Raw genomic sequence first — 19,628 nt, 5'->3', positions numbered from 1 at the left:
CAGCTGCTTTGATCATGTACTCTTGATTGTGAGGTGTAGAGATGTGATCCATGATACATTTCAGCCCTCTCCTCCTCCTGCTTCAAGGTCACAGGCTTGTTTGCATGTTCTGACTTCAGGAGAACGCATATGTCTTCTGCTGTGGGTTGTCTGGTATTTCAGTATTGTCGGCCCTTTAATGATGGAGTGATTTAAATGTTACATGTCAGAATTGTAGCATTTCATTTAATTTAGAATGAATTTCTCTGTACAGCAATTAGATTGTGAGTACATGAAGTGTTAAAAAGTTAATACATTTTGTGGTGATTTCTGTTTTGCACAAAATTATATTTCCAAAAATATGCCTATTACAGATAACTTAGGTCTCAAAGAAATGTCTCATTTAAAAATATTGCATAATTTATGTTATAATGCAGTTAATATAGTGAATAGGTTATAGATTAAAAGACTTAGGAATGAGGTTCAATTCCCAGCAGAGACAAGAAATTATTCTCTCCTTTGTAGCATCCAGAAGACCAACTGTTGGGGCCACTTGTCCTCCTCACGGTGGGTACTCAGACCACTCATCTCCATCTGTGCATGGAGCCTTTCATTGACTCTTCCATACATCCTCATAGGTGTGGTGCTTGACTAGGAGCAGGGACAGCTTTATCCTTATGGGGTTTTGGTTGATTGTTACATTGAACTTCATGTTTACATGCAGCAAACAGTGCAGTGATTCTAGTGAAAACGGTGTCATTAAAATAATCCCAGTGTTTCATTAATCTGTGGTCATTTCAGCATTTGAGGAATCTAAATGTGAACATAATTCCAGATATCCCCCCCCCACATGTGATCCAGTTACATTAGCACGATCTTTTAATGTCCTGTGCACAGGTTGGTACAGAAGCGCACTGTCAGAGTACACCGTAAGGCCATGTCATCCCGCAATCCCATTAAGGCATTGGCAGCCCGTACAGACTTGCAGGATGAGTATATTGAATCATGGACAGGAGTCGCAGAGAAGGAGCTGAAGAGGCTGAAGGTTGAGAAGTGTGAGTATTGCTCAGGAAACATGAGAACTGTTCAGAATGTGATCCTTCATAAGCAGGTCTTAACCTCTCAGATTTGAGGCTCTAACAGTGAAGCTATGAAGAGTTCTGGCTTCTGGGATGTAACACTGCATAAGTCTGGTGAAAGTCAGCAGACTTATCAGAGGAACATATTGCCACCATCAGCTTTGTGGAGTTTGTGTCTGCCGCTGCCAAAGGGTAAATGAGGTATAACTGTCGCTTCACTGATGGCCGCAGGCTGTCTTTGGCAAACGTTATTGGCTACTTAATGCAACTGGCCCACCTTTGTTGTGATGATTCTCACCTCTCACTGCTGCTACCTCCAGATCTCTTCTTGCTAACGCTCCGGCCACCTTCTGCAAGCTCGTGGAACGGGTAGGTTGATTTGGGAAGGCAGGGAGTGGAATTTTGGCACCAGTAAGTGTACCTGAGTAGGTTACAACTGGGAGGATAACCGAGCAGGTGAGTATTGAGTTCCGTCTGGTTTGCTCAGGTAGGGATGGATTCCATCTTAGGGTGTATTGGGCCTCACTTCGGCAGCACGGGAAGAAGGTGATGCTTATGACTTTCATGAACACTTTAGTTACACCAGGATGTTTAATTATTATTTATTGCACTTGTAATACCAATTGCATGGCTTAGAACCTCGCATAATTTATCCCTCCTGGGCCTTATGTTAATTTGTTGTCCTCAGTTCCTTTAATTAACTTTGCTTTTTCTGAAAGTTCCTGTAATCTTAACAATATTCTAGTAATCTGGTGATGCTGAGACACTGTTTAGCATCCGTACCACTTAGAATCTGGGAGACGACTCTTGGTGAACAGGCTCTCCAAAGTAGCGAACTGTCTGAGCCCAAACTTCCAAGAGGAAGCTCCTCCCTGAAACATGCTCTGTTGGCCCAGTTTAAATTCTGGGAGTTCTCCAGAAATTATATTTATCACTGAAAATAACTCTAGCCCTTGATTACATAACTGCCCTTTTGGCAGCATGATAAATACGTCCCGCTAAAATGGGTGTTTGGACCACCTACCACTTGAGTGATAGCTAGCAATAACTGTCAGCCCTCCTTTTTTCAAATGAATATTGCTCTAGTTTCACAGCAAAATTCAGGGAGTGTAGCAAATGCTGCATCCTGTCCATCCATGAAGAATGAACACATGCCACTCCTGAATGTAGTGTAGCAGATACCACATCCTGTCTACTTCTAAACCCAAAATTGAGACAAAGTGCTAATTTACATATAACTTATACTGCATAAATATAGGAATTCCAGTACACAAAAAGCAATTGGCTGCCAAACCCCATAAGAAAAAGATTCTTGGGATAAATGAGATGTTGCGGAAAAGTGATATTTAATTGGATGTTGCAGGATGAAAGTGGATTGATCAGGCTCACTGTAGTGCCTATGTTTGGAATTTTGTAGTATTCGTAACTAAAGCAGCAGGTAGTTTCTTGAGTAGCTGAATATGACCACACAGGGAGCACTCTATATGTGAGTGAATTATGTATTTTCTTTTTTACAGTGGCAAAGAACTCGCCTCTTGCTCTAGAGGCTTTAGCTGGCCTGGCGAGCACAGAGGACTTCACGGCTGTCTCACTTAAGAAAGCCGCTTCACCATCAAATGGTAACATGTTGCCATACAAGGATTTGATGCTGTTGCAAGTGAAGGGACGCCGACATGTTCAGACAAGATTGGTTGAGCCAGTAGCAAGCAGTATTAATAGTGGGGACAATTATGTGCTTGTCACTCCTACAGAGGTAAGTAAAAGTAAAAAAGTAAAGGTATCCCTGTAACAGGCCATGGAGGCCCATACGGCCATAGGGACTGCTGGCCACCAAGGAAAGCTTTCAGATGCAGGAACACATGAAAATCACTTGACTTGAAGTCTGTGCTGTGGAGGGATCAAATTGTTCCCAGCTAAAGGTTGCGGTGAGATCTTGTGTTGTAGCAGCAGTGTGTGGGTGGGCATTGTCATGAACATCACAACACCCCAACTAAGCATGCCACGTTGCTTGTTCTGGATCGCATGACACGGTTTCTTAAGTGTATCACAATAGACATCTGCATTGGTAGTTGAGCCTTGAGGCAAGAATTCCACAGGCTGAAGGCTTTCTCTGTCCATAAAACACTGTGAACATGATGTTGCGAGTTGAAGTGATCTGTTTGAATTTTTTCTTTATTGGTGATGTGTGCACCTCCATTCCTTGGACTGCTGGTTCGATTCAGGAGTTATGTGCGACACTCATATCTTGTCCCCCGTGACTTTGCGGTTCAAGAAGTCATTGCCTTGCTCACTGTATCATGTCAGAAAGGTCAGTGCACTAGCCTGCCATTTCATTTTGTGTTCATCCATAAGGATCTTCGGCACCTAGCATCAACACAATTTCCGGAAACGAAGTTTATCAGTCAGTGACCGTGAAATTTGTGGAAAAAGCAAGGAAAGTGACAAAATGGTGAATCATCTGTTCTCTTGAATCTTCTCTTCCACTGCATGCACCAAATTTTCATTAACCACTGATTATCGGCCTCTCTGCAGATCATCATGCACATTTTCACGTCCTTCATTAGTGTTTTTCACCCATCTCCTTACTACTGAATCACTTGTGGCATTTTTCCATACACCTCACAAAGTTGACAATGTATGTCAGCCAGTTTCGTGTTTCTTGTGTTCAGGAAACAGAGTACAGAATTCATTTCACATGCAGTGGGCTTGTCAGTTCTCTTGAACATTGTTGCATAAACGTGGTTCAGTTGCCTGCCAGTGGCATTCGTGCCTTCCAAAAGGACCAACAAACCCTGCACGTATGCGCACCGTAGTGACCGCAGCACTGTAGCAGCAGTATTTGCAGACAGAACTTATTTTGTGGGCACACCTTGTACATGGGAAGAACTGGAATATCATGCTGATGTATGCAGAGTAACTAGTGAAGCACATATAAAACATCTCAAGATAAAATGTATGAATTTCTTTGCTGTTTTCTGATCGTTTCATGTTTGTATCTGTAATTTTTTTACCTCCAAGATCAATTACAAAATAGTTCTCTATATGTTGGAATAAAGCTGTTAGGTGCTTATGCAGAAATTCTCAAAAGTAGGATCTAAAGGAGAGTGCCTATGTGACTCTTTATATTAAGGTAAATGTAAAGCCCACCCTGTGCTTAATTAATTTAGCCCTGAACCATGAAAATGTATTGGGGAGTGCAGGTGTAGCTCTTCCATTCTTGACTTCATCAGAAGATGGAGGCGAGTGGTCAGCTTCATGTCCTGGCCACTTCCAGGAAAGTGTCCGCAGCACCTATTGGACAGGAGGCTGGGTGGGCCTCAGAGCTGGTCTGCATGCTGTTGAGTAGGGAAATATGTCTTTCCTCCGCCAGGAATTGAACCCTGGATATCCATGCTCATAGCCCGTTGCTATACCAAGTGATCTGTTCCGGCCCCCGAATTTCTGTATTACAAGAAGTAAATGGGCAACTAAATTTTTTAAACCCTGTTAACGTGATTATTTCATGTGCTTGTGCCTAATGCACACAAAAAATCTCTCTCATTGTTGATGGTTTCACTTTATCCATAGGTGTATAACTATGTTGGTCGATATTCCAATGTAATTGAACGTTCACGAGGTGCTGAAGTGGCCATGAACGTTCACCAGAGGAGGGATCTGGGTTGTATAAACTCTGAACAGGTGATCACTATCTTGGAGGAGAAAGTGACTTGTTCCAGCTCTCAGGTTGAAAAATTCTGGGAGCTCCTAGGCGGAACTGGTCCAGCCTCAGGGGCAGGTCATCCTGATGAAGATGAGTTGTTTGAATCGGCCATCATCACCACGAACATGGTATATGAGGTCCAAGACAGTGAACTTGTTCCAATAATGGAATATTGGGGAGCCATTCCCAAAATAGAGATGCTGGACCCCAGTAAGGTGAGCGTAAACATCTCACATTCTAATACTGTGTTTGAGCATCCTGGTGCAATAGTTGGTCACTTTATGTATGTATGTTGTCACGATGTAGTGACTAGACACAGGGTCTTGAGTGGTAATTGGGTTTACTGGACTGTGACTCCAACTATAAGTTACTATAAGAGTTTCATGGTTCTACAGACTTTACTGCAGAACACATAAAGTCTTCTGAGTCAGGTAATGGCTGTCGGCAGTGTAGGTTCCTCAGCTTCTGTACTCACGTCCCTTCCAGCTGACAACTGTCTTGCAACTCCTAACAGCTGACAGAGTTGCCTGGCTTATGCTCACTACATAGCCTCGGGTAGGACCCCACAGAAAACAGCTCCTCTGTTGTGTGATGTGTCAGCTAGCCCTTGCCTATCCCCAGCTCTCTTCTTTATTGAGCTGTTACATGGGAATAAATGACTTCTCTTCTCCACTATTCCAACTTTCAGGTGTCATGTCACATATTTTTTGCATATATGATAGACCCAATGCCACAGAAGTTTCGTGGTCCACACAGAGTGGCCACCAGAGCGCACATACCACCCACAAAGTACACATTGCTGCAAAAAAAAAAAAAATGGAACCCAAGAAAGAAGAATGCTGTGACGCACTACACATCATTTCACATCTTTTTAAATTCTTTTAAAATCGTTTTATATATTAAATTATTTTAACATAAATCAGATTTGTTTCCATTCTGCACTACAGCAGAATAATATACGTCCATCATATATACCTGACAGTGGCCTGTGTGGCCAAAAAATGTTGACTTTACATGAAAGCATGGACTAAGTGGTGATTCAGCCAATAATTCTGTGACTGGATAGATTGCTGTCCTTGGAGCTCCAGGCAGTGTTTTTTTATTCTTTATGTAGTTGGTTAAGAGTCTGTGTTTGTTGTTGAGCCACTGCTCCTGGTTGGACCTCCAAGGGCAGCGATCTACCCAATCTCTCGTTGACATAAGGGGCACGAAGACACAAACTTTAGCACTTTAAGATTTTAAATAGTAAGAATTTTATTAATATTTTAACTCCCCACATTTTAGATTTATTTAAAATCTTTATATATACAAAACTTTGGACAACTCTGAACTTGATGTGCTATGATTTATGTAATAGTAGTTTCCTCAAGTGTTATTTGCCTTCTAAAGATGATCATTAATTGACCAAAACATGTAAAGGCATCATATATATACACACTTTTGAGTCACATTGGACGGTGTAGTCAAATCATTTATACAGAAGTGAAAGAAATTACATAGTGACAGTAGGAAGAAGTGGAGGGCATATGTACAGATGCTTGTAAGGGGATACAGAAGAGTGTGAGACAGTGATTGTGTATGGTTTCTATAACAACATCATCAACAGCTTAGACTGTATAGCATCGAATGACAGGATGATTAGTGAATAAATTGGAAAGGATTTGGATGGAAGTGGGTGTGCTCCAATCAAGGTACTATCACTACATTGTCCAGGAGGGACTGATGAAAACAACGAAAAGTTATTCATGATAGTGTCATGGCTTAGTTGAATCAGGCGGCTCCACAGATGAGAAGCTTTAGTGAACTTGCCTATTGTTGTCGTCATCGCCACCACCCTTGTTCCACAGTGCATCAGCACTGAAATCTGATATATATACAGGGTGTTTCACGACTTTATGGCATAACTGCAGGAGGTGATTTCCTAAGTCTTTGTGATCAAAAAAGTTCATGTAAATATGTGTCCGATTTTTGACGGTTATGGAGTTATGGCCGTTTTTTTCATTCCCATGCACCCCCTCATGTGAACCGCGTCTATCATATGGCGGGTCGCTATTTTTAGCCAGCTACAGACAGAGCGTTCTTGTTATCTCGACACTTGAGAGGTACCTAAGGCATGGTGGGTTGGTATGTCCAGCTGAAGCTGCTACATGCTACCCAAGTGGTTCACAACCGAGCGGCAGCCTGTGATGTGGCTGGTGGTGGCATTTTCGAAAATCAGCTGTAAGCACTAATAAATTGAAATTAAAGGTAATTTCACGAAGTTAACTTTACATTCATACTTTAAATGTATCATGTATTATGCTGGTTTATTATTTTGTTCTGTTTATTGTCAGTAATTGTTACCTTCTATTCTGAGTTTAAAACGGTCATAACTCTGTAACAGTCCAGAATCGGACACATGTTTATATGAACTTTTTTGATCACAAAGACCTAGGAAATCACCTCCTGCAGTTAGCCCTAAAGTCGTGAAACACCTTGTATAGCAGGAGATCAAAAAGAAATGACATTCGTGAACAAGACAATTTGACAGAATGTAACCAAGTAGCCTTTAAACATTTAATGTCAAATATATTATTTGGGGATTGCGTTTCTGTGTCTGTATATGAAACATGCATAGGAACTGTTTGGCTCATGTTAACCATGCGCGCTGTCCGCAGATCCTGGTGTTTGACTTTGGCTCAGAGTTATATGTGTGGAATGGTAAGAATGCGCCTCTGGACAGACGTCGAGTGGCAGTGGGCCTGGCCCGGGAGCTCTGGAATGAGGGTTATGACTATTCAGAATGCGATGTGTGTCCTCTCACTGCTGTGTCTATACTGGGAAGGTGTGATGTGACTGAAGTCAGCAACAAAGCAACAACCCGTCCAGACTGGGCACTTCTTGCCAAGGTGACCCAGCACATGGAGACAGTTCTTTTTAGGGAGAAGTTCCTCGACTGGCCTGACTTCTCACGTGTAATCAGAACCAAGAATGGAGAGGATGAGGAGAAACATGTAAGAAGGAGTTTTATGTTTTCTGACCTGTTTATTTGCTAAAATTGTCAGTTCCTTGTAATGACACACTACAAGCATATGATTCAATTTTTTATTGGTAATAATTTCCTGCTTCTGTCGTGTTAAGGAATATAAATATTGTATGTAGCCGTTACCTTATAGTGAGGTGTGAGTGAGGTGACAGTGCCCTGGTCCATAAAACGGATCCTTATCATATCGTCACATAGCGTGAATATCATCTCGCATGTGCCAGTTTATGCACAGTTTACTGGATCATAAATTGTCAGTCATTGCTTCACTACAAACTTTGGCACAAACAAAAAGCAAGTGATTACTTGCTGCATGTGTATAATGCATTTCCTCTTAAAATTTGCCTCACATGCCAGGATAACTCAGTATGGGACTAGGCTGTGGGACTAGGGAATTGTGTTCAATTCCTGCCAACAATGGCAAGAGATTTTTCTCATCTCCATGGGGTCTAGATTATCTCTGGAGCCCAACAAGTCTCTTATATAATGGGTACTGGAAGGTAGACCATTTTGGATTTGAAAGTCACCACTCAGCTCCATCTATTGGCCAGGTTAAGAATGCATGCAGCCAACAGTTTTTTCTTTAAGCTCATGTATGTGCTGGTATGCATACTGACAAACAGTTGAGTTGTACTGGCAAACTTTCAGTCAAAGGTACATTTGATAGTGTATTGTATGTGCTGGAGGTTAAAACTAAGCCTGAATACATCAGGCCGCGCCATAGCTCAAGTGGTTAGTCACTGGCTTCCCATTGTGGCGGCCCGGATTGGATCCCAGATCTGGTCAAGTGGGATTTGTGGTGAACAAAGTGGCGCTGGGGCAGGTTTTCTCCGAGTACTTCGGTTTCCCCTGCCAATCTTCATTCCACCAATTGCTCCACAATCACCCTCACCTATCATCTGGGCCTGGTACAATAGGCCAGAAGTGGCCGCAGTACAAGGGACTTAGTCCCACCCCACTAGCAATAAAAAAAGTCTGAATACTGGCAAAACATGTTAAAAAAAGTGATGCATATGTCTTTATGGCATGGTGCTTAATGAAGCACAAGGACAACTTTACCTTTACCTTATGTAGAGCTGTATAGACACTAAATATGATCACCTGAAACTATTTTGAGAACTGATGTAGGTAGGTGCACATTAAAATTTAATGAGACCAATGTGAGGGCATCGTAACACAATTCCCAGAAGTAATGTCTGTAAGTTTTAGCTGCCTCAGTTTATGTAAAATATTTGTGCATGGATCTAAATAAAATAGCCGTAAGTTTTTTGATTATGCCTCAGATGTTATTAAGGTGCCTTTGAAGGTTCAAGGATACTTTGTCTGGTGTCAAAAATGTAATTGTTTTCCAAATTGGCACGAAACTTTGAAGTTTCTTCGTGTTACTTGTGGAAAACATTTAATTGTTACATAAGAACTAAAAGTTATGGTTTTATAGCATGTCTGTTCAGTAATTGTCTTTTGTGTCAGGAGAAGATTTCATAAGTTGTCATTACTGATACAGGTGGATGCTAGCATTGATATTAAGCCATGTGAAGTACAACTCATGTTGGAACCCAACTCTACTGATCCAGACCTAGAATTGGAAGGAAGTCATGTTGGACGTGGCTCCCACTATTATGATGCTGAGGTAAATCTTAGCTATTGCTTATTTCAAATTTAAATCTCATGCCCTTAATTCAAATTGAACTAAGTGAACTTGCTTGATCATATATTTTGCAACGTGAAGATAGGATAATTGCTGTAAATATAATAGTCACATGTTTGTGGTCAACTTAATTTGATTCTTTGAAAACCTTTTATGCTGATCACAGTGGCCATGCAGTCTAAGGCTTGAATCATCTTTGCCTGCTCGAACACTGGGTTCTTGGGTGTGAATCTCACTCGAGGCATGGATGTTTGTGTTGTTCTGTGTGTAGGTAGTGGCCACGAGATGGGCTCGTCCCCTGTCCAAGAAGTCCTACCAACTGTGTGTAGGATTAAGAAACTGAAAAAGCGGCCATGGTCCACAAGGGCTGTAGAGCCACAAGTGGATAGAAAACATTTTATGAAAAGAAATGTATATAAAATTAAAAATTCATTAGCAAAATATCTTATTATTATCATATTTATGAATAGATATGAAGGCAGTAATATATCTAGGAAATTAAATACTGCACTGGAGAAAAATTGTATTAGAAATAATGAAATAAAATTAATGACACATACATGCATGTGAACTCTTTTTAATGACTGTAATAGTGGTATCCTTTGCACCAACATTTTTATACATTACATTCAGCTTAAAATCTGACATTCAGTTTCAGTGATCCTGTGTCAGTAAGCTTGGTAATAAATTTTCTCCATCTGAGATAAGGTTATATCACTCTTCAGATCCAGTGCTTGCTGTAAATATGTCCTTTAGAACATATATTTATTGTAAATAACTACACTGAGAAAAATTGTCCATAAGTTATAAATCCCATGTGGTAATGGAATGTGCTACTGAATGGATATTTTAATAAAATGAAACTTTGAAAATAAATTAATTTTAAAGTGAGAAACACAGTTTTATATTGTTACACATATTCTGGTACATTTTAACATTTTAATTCTTTGAATATCATTTTTGGTTACAGACTCATCGTCATTATGAAGTCACAACACTCGGTGTTTCTGTTTGGCACATTGTTGAGTATGAGCACACACAGCTCCCAGCGTCATCTGTAGGACAGTTTCACAAGGGAGACAGCTATGTGGTGCGCTGGCTTTATACCATCACTGTCACAGGTGAGAGGTGGCAGGTTGGATTGGTGTGTGACATGCTGGATTTGAGGTTCTCACAGCAGCCACTATGAGAAGTACTGTAGATTCAGAAGGGTTCCGTTGATGATTTATAACACTCAGGATTACTGAGTTTCTTACTTTGGCCATCATCCAGCATTCTAAAAAATACTGGACTATGGACGAAGTCCAAAAACCTAGTAATTCAAACTATCTTGTGGGTTTCAACACAGTGTGGTCCAGTAGAAGTTTGCTGATTCTGCCTTAATGGTTAAAGGCAAGCAAATGCAGAAACCAGTGAGGAGCAGGCATCAAGCATAGTGTTCATAATAATGTTGCTTGGCTTACTCTTCAGTTATGAAAATGGAGGCAGTGTGTTCCTATGAAACATTGGTGGACTTACATCAAACGGTACAGTGTTATGTCCAAGAAAACAATACTCTTTGTGATGTATTATTTATCATGGCCAGGGCTTGAAGCTGACCACTCACCGCCAACAAGTGCCGATGTCAAGAAAATGTGGGTCTATACATTCAATCCCCCATATGCCTTCATGGCGTAGTGCTTAATTAGTTAAGCACAGGGACATCTTTATCTTACTCTTCATATACTGCATTAATATCAACATATAAATGTGTTTTAGGACGAGAGTTGAGTGGACAACCATCACGTCACTCAGTGTTGGGCCGAGACCGGTGTGCTTACTTCTGCTGGCAGGGTGAGGAAGCTTCGCTGAATGAGCAGGGTGCAGCTGCCCTCTTGACAGTGGAGCTGGACCGGGAGAGAGGCCCCCAGGTGCGAGTGGTTCAGGGCATGGAGCCCCCAGCATTCCTTGCTCTGTTTAAGGGGCGTATGGTTGTACATTCAGGCAGGAGAGAAGAAGATGGGGAAACTCAACAGACTTATGGTTAGTTGAGTATTTATTCGTTTTTTCTAAGGGAAGATCGTAGACATAAAGTATTAAAGATAAACAGCGGCATGCACACAGAGAACCTGCACAGAATAATATGTGAACGGTGCTGAAAGCAAGAAGTAGCCACTGCAGCACATGTAGACATAGAGCAGGTAACCCGTGTGGGGGGGGATCGCCGATTGTGTGTTAACAGAGATTTTAAACAACTGACAAAATCAGCAAGGGGATTCTGGTATATCGGGACCGATTGAAACGTAGCAATGACAATTGAGAAAGCTGGTGTTTTTAAATTTTAAATTACATGCAGTGTGACAGGTACGTAAGTGAAATACACCTGATGATGGCCAGTTATGGCTGAAACATGTAGTGTGAAAGAAGAAAGACAAAGAACTACAATAAAATGTTGCATATATGATAGTATTTATATTACACATATAGAAGACACAAAGTGGAGTTATTGCAGAGGGTGTTTTCTATTTGGTAGATGTTTGTGAAGTTCACGTTCAGAGAGGAACTTTCCATCAGTGTTCATTCAAAGCTTCCACTTTAGCTGCAGATTTCCATGAAGTATATTGTGACATGATGCCTGTAAGCTGTCATAGTTAATTGCTAGGCAGTGGCTCAGTAAACAGGTTCCTGCAGAAGTGAACACACATGCAACAATAGAAGAACTGCTGTTTCTATGCAACGGCGAGGTAGACACACCTCTATAACAATAGAGGAATTGTTAGAAAATGGTGTGGGGCACACCTGAGGCTATATTACGAGGATCCAAGGCTGGTTTAGATAGAATTGAGGGAGTCTTTTGAGATGGCAGGAAAGGAATTAGGCTGCTCAAAGAAAACTTCCTGCGTCCTGCAGTTACAGGGAGCCTGGTATAATTACTGCGTTGAAATCCTTTGCCAGGATATGACTAGTAAAGCCTGGGAACCCTAGGGCGTGTTTGTTATAGTGAACTGTACAGTATGTAGATTAGTGATAGTGCTATATAATTTGTGAGTTGTGTTTTAAAGTGGTCAATAAATCCAATCTAAAAACCTGTCCACTAGTATCCCTAAAACATGTGACAGTATATTTTGTTTCATATGGTTGTGAAACTTGGTTTCTTATGTGGTGGGAAGAAGCTGTGAGGAGACTGAGGTATTTAGATTAAAATTGGCTGAAGGAACATATAGTTGGAGAAGACTGTAAATTATGCTCGTTACAGATATTTCTACGGTAATGAAGTCAATAAGGGTGAGATGGACAGGATTTGTAATACATGAAGAGAAATGAGATTTTCTTTTTCATTACATTATTGGTTAGTAAGTCCAAGTAGTCGACCGCACCATAGCTCAAGCAGTTAGTCGCTGGCTTCCCACCATGATGGCCCAGGTTTGTTGCTGGGTCTGGTCAAGTGGGATTTGTAGTGGACAGAGTGGTGCGGGAACGGGTTTTCTCTGAGTACTTCGGTTTTCCCTGCCAGTCTTCATTCCACCAAAGTCTCCACCATATTCACCCAGGGCAGGCTACAATAGGCCAATCGGTGGCCGTTCTGCCGAGTGAACCCAGTTGGACTCCCCCCCACTAAGTCCAAGTAGAAGAAAACACTCGAGAGAGGAGACCTAGGCATAGATGGGAAGATAATATTAGAAAAATGTGATTTGAAACAATGGATGTATTTATTTTGCTCAGAACAGTCCCCACTTATGTGATTTTGTGAACATGGTGCTGAACCTTTAAGTTCACTAGAAACAAGAATTTTTGACCCATTAGTATCAGCTGCCTAAGAAATTTTGCACTAGAAAATAAGTTATTTTCTTTGCCAGTAGCCATTTGATCCAATAGTGGATTAGGCATAAGGCAGGCAGGAAAATTTTGTGGGCTGAGAGTCAGAGCTTGGAAGTGAAGCACCAAAACTAAAGTTGTCTTTGTACTTAAGTAAGCACCATGCCATGAAAGCAGAAGGTGTTTATAGCATCGTGCATGCTTAAATTTGTCAATAGATAGTGGTGCTCATCCATGGTGAGAGGAGCCCCCCCCCCTGGTGGTACCAATTGGATAGGTGGCTGGGTGGGTCACAAAGCTGGTCCGAAAGCTTTTGTTGGTTGTCCACAGAGTAGTCTAGTCACTGTACTCACTTAACTATCCTGGCTCTGGAAATGAAGCAGTACTTAAAAAACATATCTTCTCCATTGAAGTAATTATTTTGTTATGTGCAGTAGTTTTAATGTTCAGATCATTTCATTGTAAGGCAGAAACAATACCTGAAATGACTTGAGTGTAAATAAAACTGTGAGTAAGGTAAAGGTAAACTTGTCCCTGTGCTTAACTAATTGAACACTATGCGATGAAGGTGTATATGGGTATGGATGTATTAATCCACATTTTCTTGACTTTGGCACTAGCTGGAGTTGAGTGGTGAGCTTCACGCCACAGCCGCTCTACCCTACTGGGAAAAAGCCCTTGGTCCCATCAGGTAGGATGCTGGGTGGGCCCCAGAGCCGGTCTGCATGGTGTGGAGAAGAGACTTCTTCACCCTACCGGGAATCGAACTCTGACCCCTTGGTCGTCCAGCCTGTAGCTAGTCACTATACTGACTCTGCTATCCCAGCTAACTGAAGAAAACCATGATTTTAGATTTAAATAGATTTTAATTTTTATTGTTTTACTTATAGGCACTTGGCGATTGTACATAAGCCGAGGGGAGCTGCTGCAGGAAGGCGTCCTTGTCGAGGTGCCCTGTTCTGTCCGCCAGCTGCGAAGCAGAGCATCATTAGTGCTGCTGAATGCTGCCATGGGTGCCATATTTGTTTGGCATGGCGCAAAGTCGCAGCCCCACTCTTGCAAGGTAGAGTTACAGTCAGTTATATGACATCACAAAACCCAAGCAGTAACACTTGTGACTTGTCTAAAGGATGTGCCCAGTTTGAATCTCAGCCAGGATGTCTACAGTCCAGATTGTCTCTTTATGTATTTTCTCAGATCCTCCAGGCTTGTATAAGGTTAATACATTTACTTATGTCATTTAGTAATCATCTTGCAATTCAGCACTATATTATAGGAGTTACCAACAACATTATTAGGTACTATAAATAAAGAAAATGAATGACTGTAAAGATAGGAATGGTATGCTGAGTAAATACAAGGTCATTGTACTATATGCTAGGCTTATGTTCTAGAAGTACTGGGTTCAAATTTCAGCCGAGTTACCAGGTATCCTGACTGAGCTGTTTTTGTTCTTGCTCCCTTGTGGCAGAATGGCGTAAACCTGGTTTACACTATGGTCACTTCATTTCAGATCTGTTCCAATTTTGTCAGTCATCATTGAAATAACCCACAGTTCTACTAACATTACAGCACTCAAGTGGTCTTTAATGCTCAGATTGCTTATTAGTAACTTACTACCCTTGTTTAAAAAAAAAAGACTTATTATTATATTTGTGAGATACAGATTTAAAATCTTGGCAGGGACATTGGTTGTCTTGATGAAAGGTATTTATCTGTCTGGGAGAATTCTCCAGCAATACCCTAAAAGCAGCCTTGACTGCCTCCTTTCCAGTTCTCTTGCGCTTGTACAGCATCATCTTACAAACTCATTTATGCTAAATAAACTCTGAATTTGATACGCGTCTTTAACTAATGAACAAGTTTGAAGCCTGTAATTAAGTGGTATGCTCATGGAATATTGACACGCAGTTCACCTTTGAAGTTGATATACCATTTTACTTCGAATATAAAACCCCCTCACATTTGAGATGCATCCAGTTTCAAAACTGGGGTTTTAGGGAAAAAATTAAAAGGGTGCACATTCCTTGTATTTGGGATGCACATCAGTTTTTCAGCAGGAAGAAATGTGTAAAATGTGCATCTTATATTTGAATTAATGTGGTATTTACCCATGTTGGGTATGTCACGCGACAAATAACTTCACGTGGGTCTCGGATTTAGCGAGTCTTTATTGGACACCCACACTTATACACCATACAATTGTTACCACTTGTAGTATCACTTGGCTTCTGGCCCAATACCCCAATGCGACGTCTCGACTACCCTTGGCCGTGGTTGGATCTCAACTGTCTTTGGTGACGGCTATCCCAATACTGTCTCGGCAAATGCATTACCTTGTTATATATCCGCGGCCGTTGCTACTCAGTGAACCTTCTGTTGTTTATCACCGGGGAAATGCTGCTTTGTAGCTTCTGCAATTCCTACTCAACAGCCCACTGTTATTGTTTTGTCTCTGGGAACTCTGTGTATTCGTCGTAACCATGGAGACTAATTGTAGGCTGTTATCTTGCTATTGTGGCCGTTGCGCAGCAATGATCGTAAGATAGCACGTTACATTGCTCCCTTCTAAAGGTTATTCGTCCCGAACAGCCTAAAGATACTTCCTTGGTTTCGTTTCCTAAGGTCCTGTCTCCTCAGAACAACAAGTTGTGATCAAGAAGACAAACGCAGAAGTGACTGGCACTGAAAATTATTAGCAGAAGCAGACAGGAGGCTGAGTGCCCTCAACTTGTCTCTTGCTTGGCTTACACTTGAACCCTGATGATGGAGGTGGTATGTTTCTCTGAAATGTTAGGCTCTCCGTGAAGTAAATTGATTTGCAACCCAGAAGCCCATACTCTTCCAGAAGAAGGGCATGAAACAGTTCCTGAGAGTTCTGTATCCATTGCGCAGATTGCATTGTCAGCAGCACAGCAACTTGCGGCAGACAGGCCAACAGAAATTGGGTTTGCTCCAGATGTTGAGATCGATATTCAAGAACTCCATGAGGGAAAGGAGTGCAGCAAGTTCTTCCGAGGTGAGTTTCATTCTACCCTTGAAATTAAAAAAGGTGATTCCATCATACTGCAATGTAAATAAGATCTAAAAGTTTGTGATGATGGTACATTGGTACAAATATTATGTTTCTGGACATTATCCATTCTCCTGTTTTTGCCTAAAATCATCGTCCTGTTTATTTTTCAAAACACAACCTTTTGGAGACTGGATTCTGTCTCTGTCTTCAGGTAAAACCTACTACTTTGGGCCCAGTCAATAGAGATAAGGACTGAGTAGGCTTCACCAGAAGACAGAGACAGAATCCAGTTTCTGAAACGTTGTGTCTTGAAACATAAACAGGTCGGTGTTTTTACATAAAGACAGGGCGATGGGTAATGTCTGAAAACATAACATTTGTAATACTGCAATGTCTTCGCTACAGTAGTCAGTCATTTCATCTATGGCTGCAATGCCTTGATTAGTTTAATGGTTGTCCGAAGGTTTCTTATAACAGTTGAATCTTTGCACCAATTTTATACTGCCCATTGTCCGAGTTTAGCAGCTAGCTCGGGCAGTAGTGACTACTGTATGAATAGGAATTCAATTCACAGAAGGGACAACACTTTTTTTCCCATGCAATGACCAGACCAGCTGTGGGACCCACTCAGCTTCTTATCACATGGGTCCCAGGCCAGGAAGCTGATCATCCAGCTCCATCTAGCACCAAGATAAGAATGCATAGAGCTATATTGCCCCTCGCTCACATGCCATAATGTGGTGCTTAATTTTGGGATGCCTTTTGTCTCTTTGGAGTTGCCACTGCCACTGTACTTTAACATTGACGTGTTATCAATGTACCTACAGATATTTGCTATATTGTTTGGTTTTTATCTTTACTCCTGTCAATTAAGGCAAATAACAGCTGTTTTTCAGCAGGGTGACAACTAAATTGGAAGCGGGAAAAATCATATATTATGTAGATGACATCTTCATAATATATAAGCAAAGCAAAGCAAAGCAAAGTAAAGCTATCCCTGTAACAAGCCGTGAAGGCCCATAGGGTTGTGAGATGTTGAGGGTCCCACATTATCTACACAATCAGCTCAAAGATGGCAGTAAGGTTGTCAGCCTTACACACCAGCTGCGCTTTACTCCCCAGGAAAAGTATTTAATTAATTCCTGGTACTCTTTCCTGTTAGAGGCTGAGTCGACCCCAGGGCCATAGTGCGACTGGAAGGATTAGGTCAACTGGAAAAAAATCCAATGACCTCATCAGCTCTTGAACCCGCCACCTTCCGGCTTGCTACCGCGTGCCTTCCTTCATAATATATAATCGGACAAAAATAACCCCCCAAAACCTATCAGAACAATTTAATGCACAGCATAGACTTACAATTCACAGTAAATGAGGAAGTAAACAACAGTGTCCTACCTAGACTTAAACCTAAGTAATAAACAAGGACATTTAGAAATGGAAATATACAGAGAACCAACAGCAACAGATATCACAATAAATAATAATTCATGCATCCCAAAGATAAAAAATTAGCAGCATATAAAAATTGGATACACAGACTCCTTACCATACCCCTTAAAGAAAATAACAAAAACAAGGAGTTAAACACTATATTAATATAGCACTATGGATATAAGAAAGAAGACATCTTCCTCTTGTACAGCAAACTCAAACCATGGAAGAATAATTCAGAAAAGAGAACCAGAGAACACCAAATATGGGTATCCTTCACTTACACAGGAAATTACATACAGAAAGTTACAAAACTCTTTCAAAACACCAACATAAAGATAGATATAAAACAGCTTCCACCATGGGCAGACTACTAAACGAGAAGCAAAAAACGAACCCTTATGAGCAAAGTGGAATTTATAAATTAGCATACCAAAGCTGTCATAAAGTGTACATTGGCCAAACCAGCAGGAATGTAACGAGATACAAAGAACATATAAGGAACATACATTTTAACAAAAATGAGTTGGCATTCACCCAATTCAGACCTATGACAGGAATCGTGGAAATTGTGGAATATGCTAAAAAAGGGACCTTAATGAACATAAAAGAAAATGTTTATATTTATCACCTTAATCAAATTAACAAACTAATAGAAGAGCAGAAACATGATAAGGAGAACCATAATCAGAATGACATGTTTGACATATTAGTAAACATTAGTAGATGCCCACATGTATGTTGCAACACAGGGGGTATAAATACGCGACACTGTATACCATAGAACAATACAACAACACAAAGCGCTCTGCACAACAGGACCATGACGCTAATAAGAAACTCACCTTCACATAAAACTAGGATGATAGAAACATTGCACAATACCCATACTATAAATGCTGCTTCCTGTTCTGCAGGCATCGAAACTGCATTGTGATAGTCTGCTTCCTTTAATTAGAAGATACTTCAAGACATGAACCATTGGCTCTAGTTTTAACAAAGGGTTTTTATAACTTTACTTTTAAATGCTTGACTGTGTAAATAATTTAGTTATAGTAACTTATAAATGTTTCAACCAATTCGTGTACTTAAAGTAGTTACAACTTTTATATATTAATGACTCTGTAATAGTGGTTCCCTAAATGTCGATCATGTCCTTCAGAATATGGTCAACGCAACCGAAACATGTTAAGGAAAATAAACTATTGAAATGCAATTTTTATAAATCAATCACCCTGAACAGTGCTACGAGTCATTTTATACTAATACAACTGGTTCCTTCTACTGTTAATGCCACTGTACCATATGCTTCGTGACATAAAGCTGTTTGCATTTTCTTTTATCAGCACTTGGTGGAGCTAACAGGCACTTGTATGTTTCTCTACTGGACAATCCAAAGTCATTCAACAGAACTCCACGTCTGTTTCATCTGAGCAGTGTGTCAGGCACGTTCTGCTGCAGTGAGGCCCTGGGTCCATATCGCAGCTTGGAAACCATTACATCTTTCCCATTCCTTCAGTCAGATTTATATTCTTCTAGTCAGCCAGGTAAGCAGTCCTGTAATTTTCAATATTTATTTTACTACCACGGTGATATTCACATATTTATCATAATCCATTTGCTGTAATTTACTGCCTGAATGAGTGTTTCTTTTTTGTTTTTGGCGGGGTATTCCATTTTTTTTCTGTTCCCCCCTCCAAAAACCCTTTCCTGTGTGAACTTATTGAGAATATGAGTAATTTTCCCATTACTTTTAAACATGCAATATTTACTCTCTCTCTTCCACACATACTGTGCCTTACTGAACATCATATGAAACAGCTGGAATTAGAACATCTTCACTTAGAAAATTATAATTTAGGTGCTAGATACTGTAGGAAAACACTGGCGAAAGGAGGAGTGAGTATTTTTATACATGAAAACCTAATTTTACTAAAATAAATTTAGAAGATTATTGC

General features: G+C 40.7%; 1 protein-coding gene across 5 annotated transcripts in view; it reads left to right on the top strand.

Annotated features, from left to right (window-relative positions):
• LOC111866670 overlaps positions 1–19,628 on the top strand; it is a 321,755-nt gene that overhangs the window by 290,077 nt on the left and 12,050 nt on the right. For all 5 annotated transcript variants that reach the window (XM_033752372.1, XM_023855848.2, XM_033752371.1 and 2 more), the window contains exons 18-27: positions 877–1,034; positions 2,576–2,811; positions 4,626–4,973; positions 7,416–7,751; positions 9,285–9,410; positions 10,399–10,549; positions 11,187–11,450; positions 14,114–14,286; positions 16,119–16,242; positions 19,017–19,217. In XM_033752372.1, the coding sequence (XP_033608263.1) occupies positions 877–1,034; positions 2,576–2,811; positions 4,626–4,973; positions 7,416–7,751; positions 9,285–9,410; positions 10,399–10,549; positions 11,187–11,450; positions 14,114–14,286; positions 16,119–16,242; positions 19,017–19,217 (2,117 nt within the window). The remainder of the gene's footprint in view (positions 1–876; positions 1,035–2,575; positions 2,812–4,625; positions 4,974–7,415; positions 7,752–9,284; positions 9,411–10,398; positions 10,550–11,186; positions 11,451–14,113; positions 14,287–16,118; positions 16,243–19,016; positions 19,218–19,628) is intronic.

Source organism: Cryptotermes secundus, unplaced genomic scaffold (assembly GCF_002891405.2).
Source record: "Cryptotermes secundus unplaced genomic scaffold, Csec_1.0 scaffold54, whole genome shotgun sequence".
NCBI classification, from domain to species: domain Eukaryota; kingdom Metazoa; phylum Arthropoda; class Insecta; order Blattodea; family Kalotermitidae; genus Cryptotermes; species Cryptotermes secundus.
This window is presented reverse-complemented; position numbering and strand designations above follow the sequence as displayed.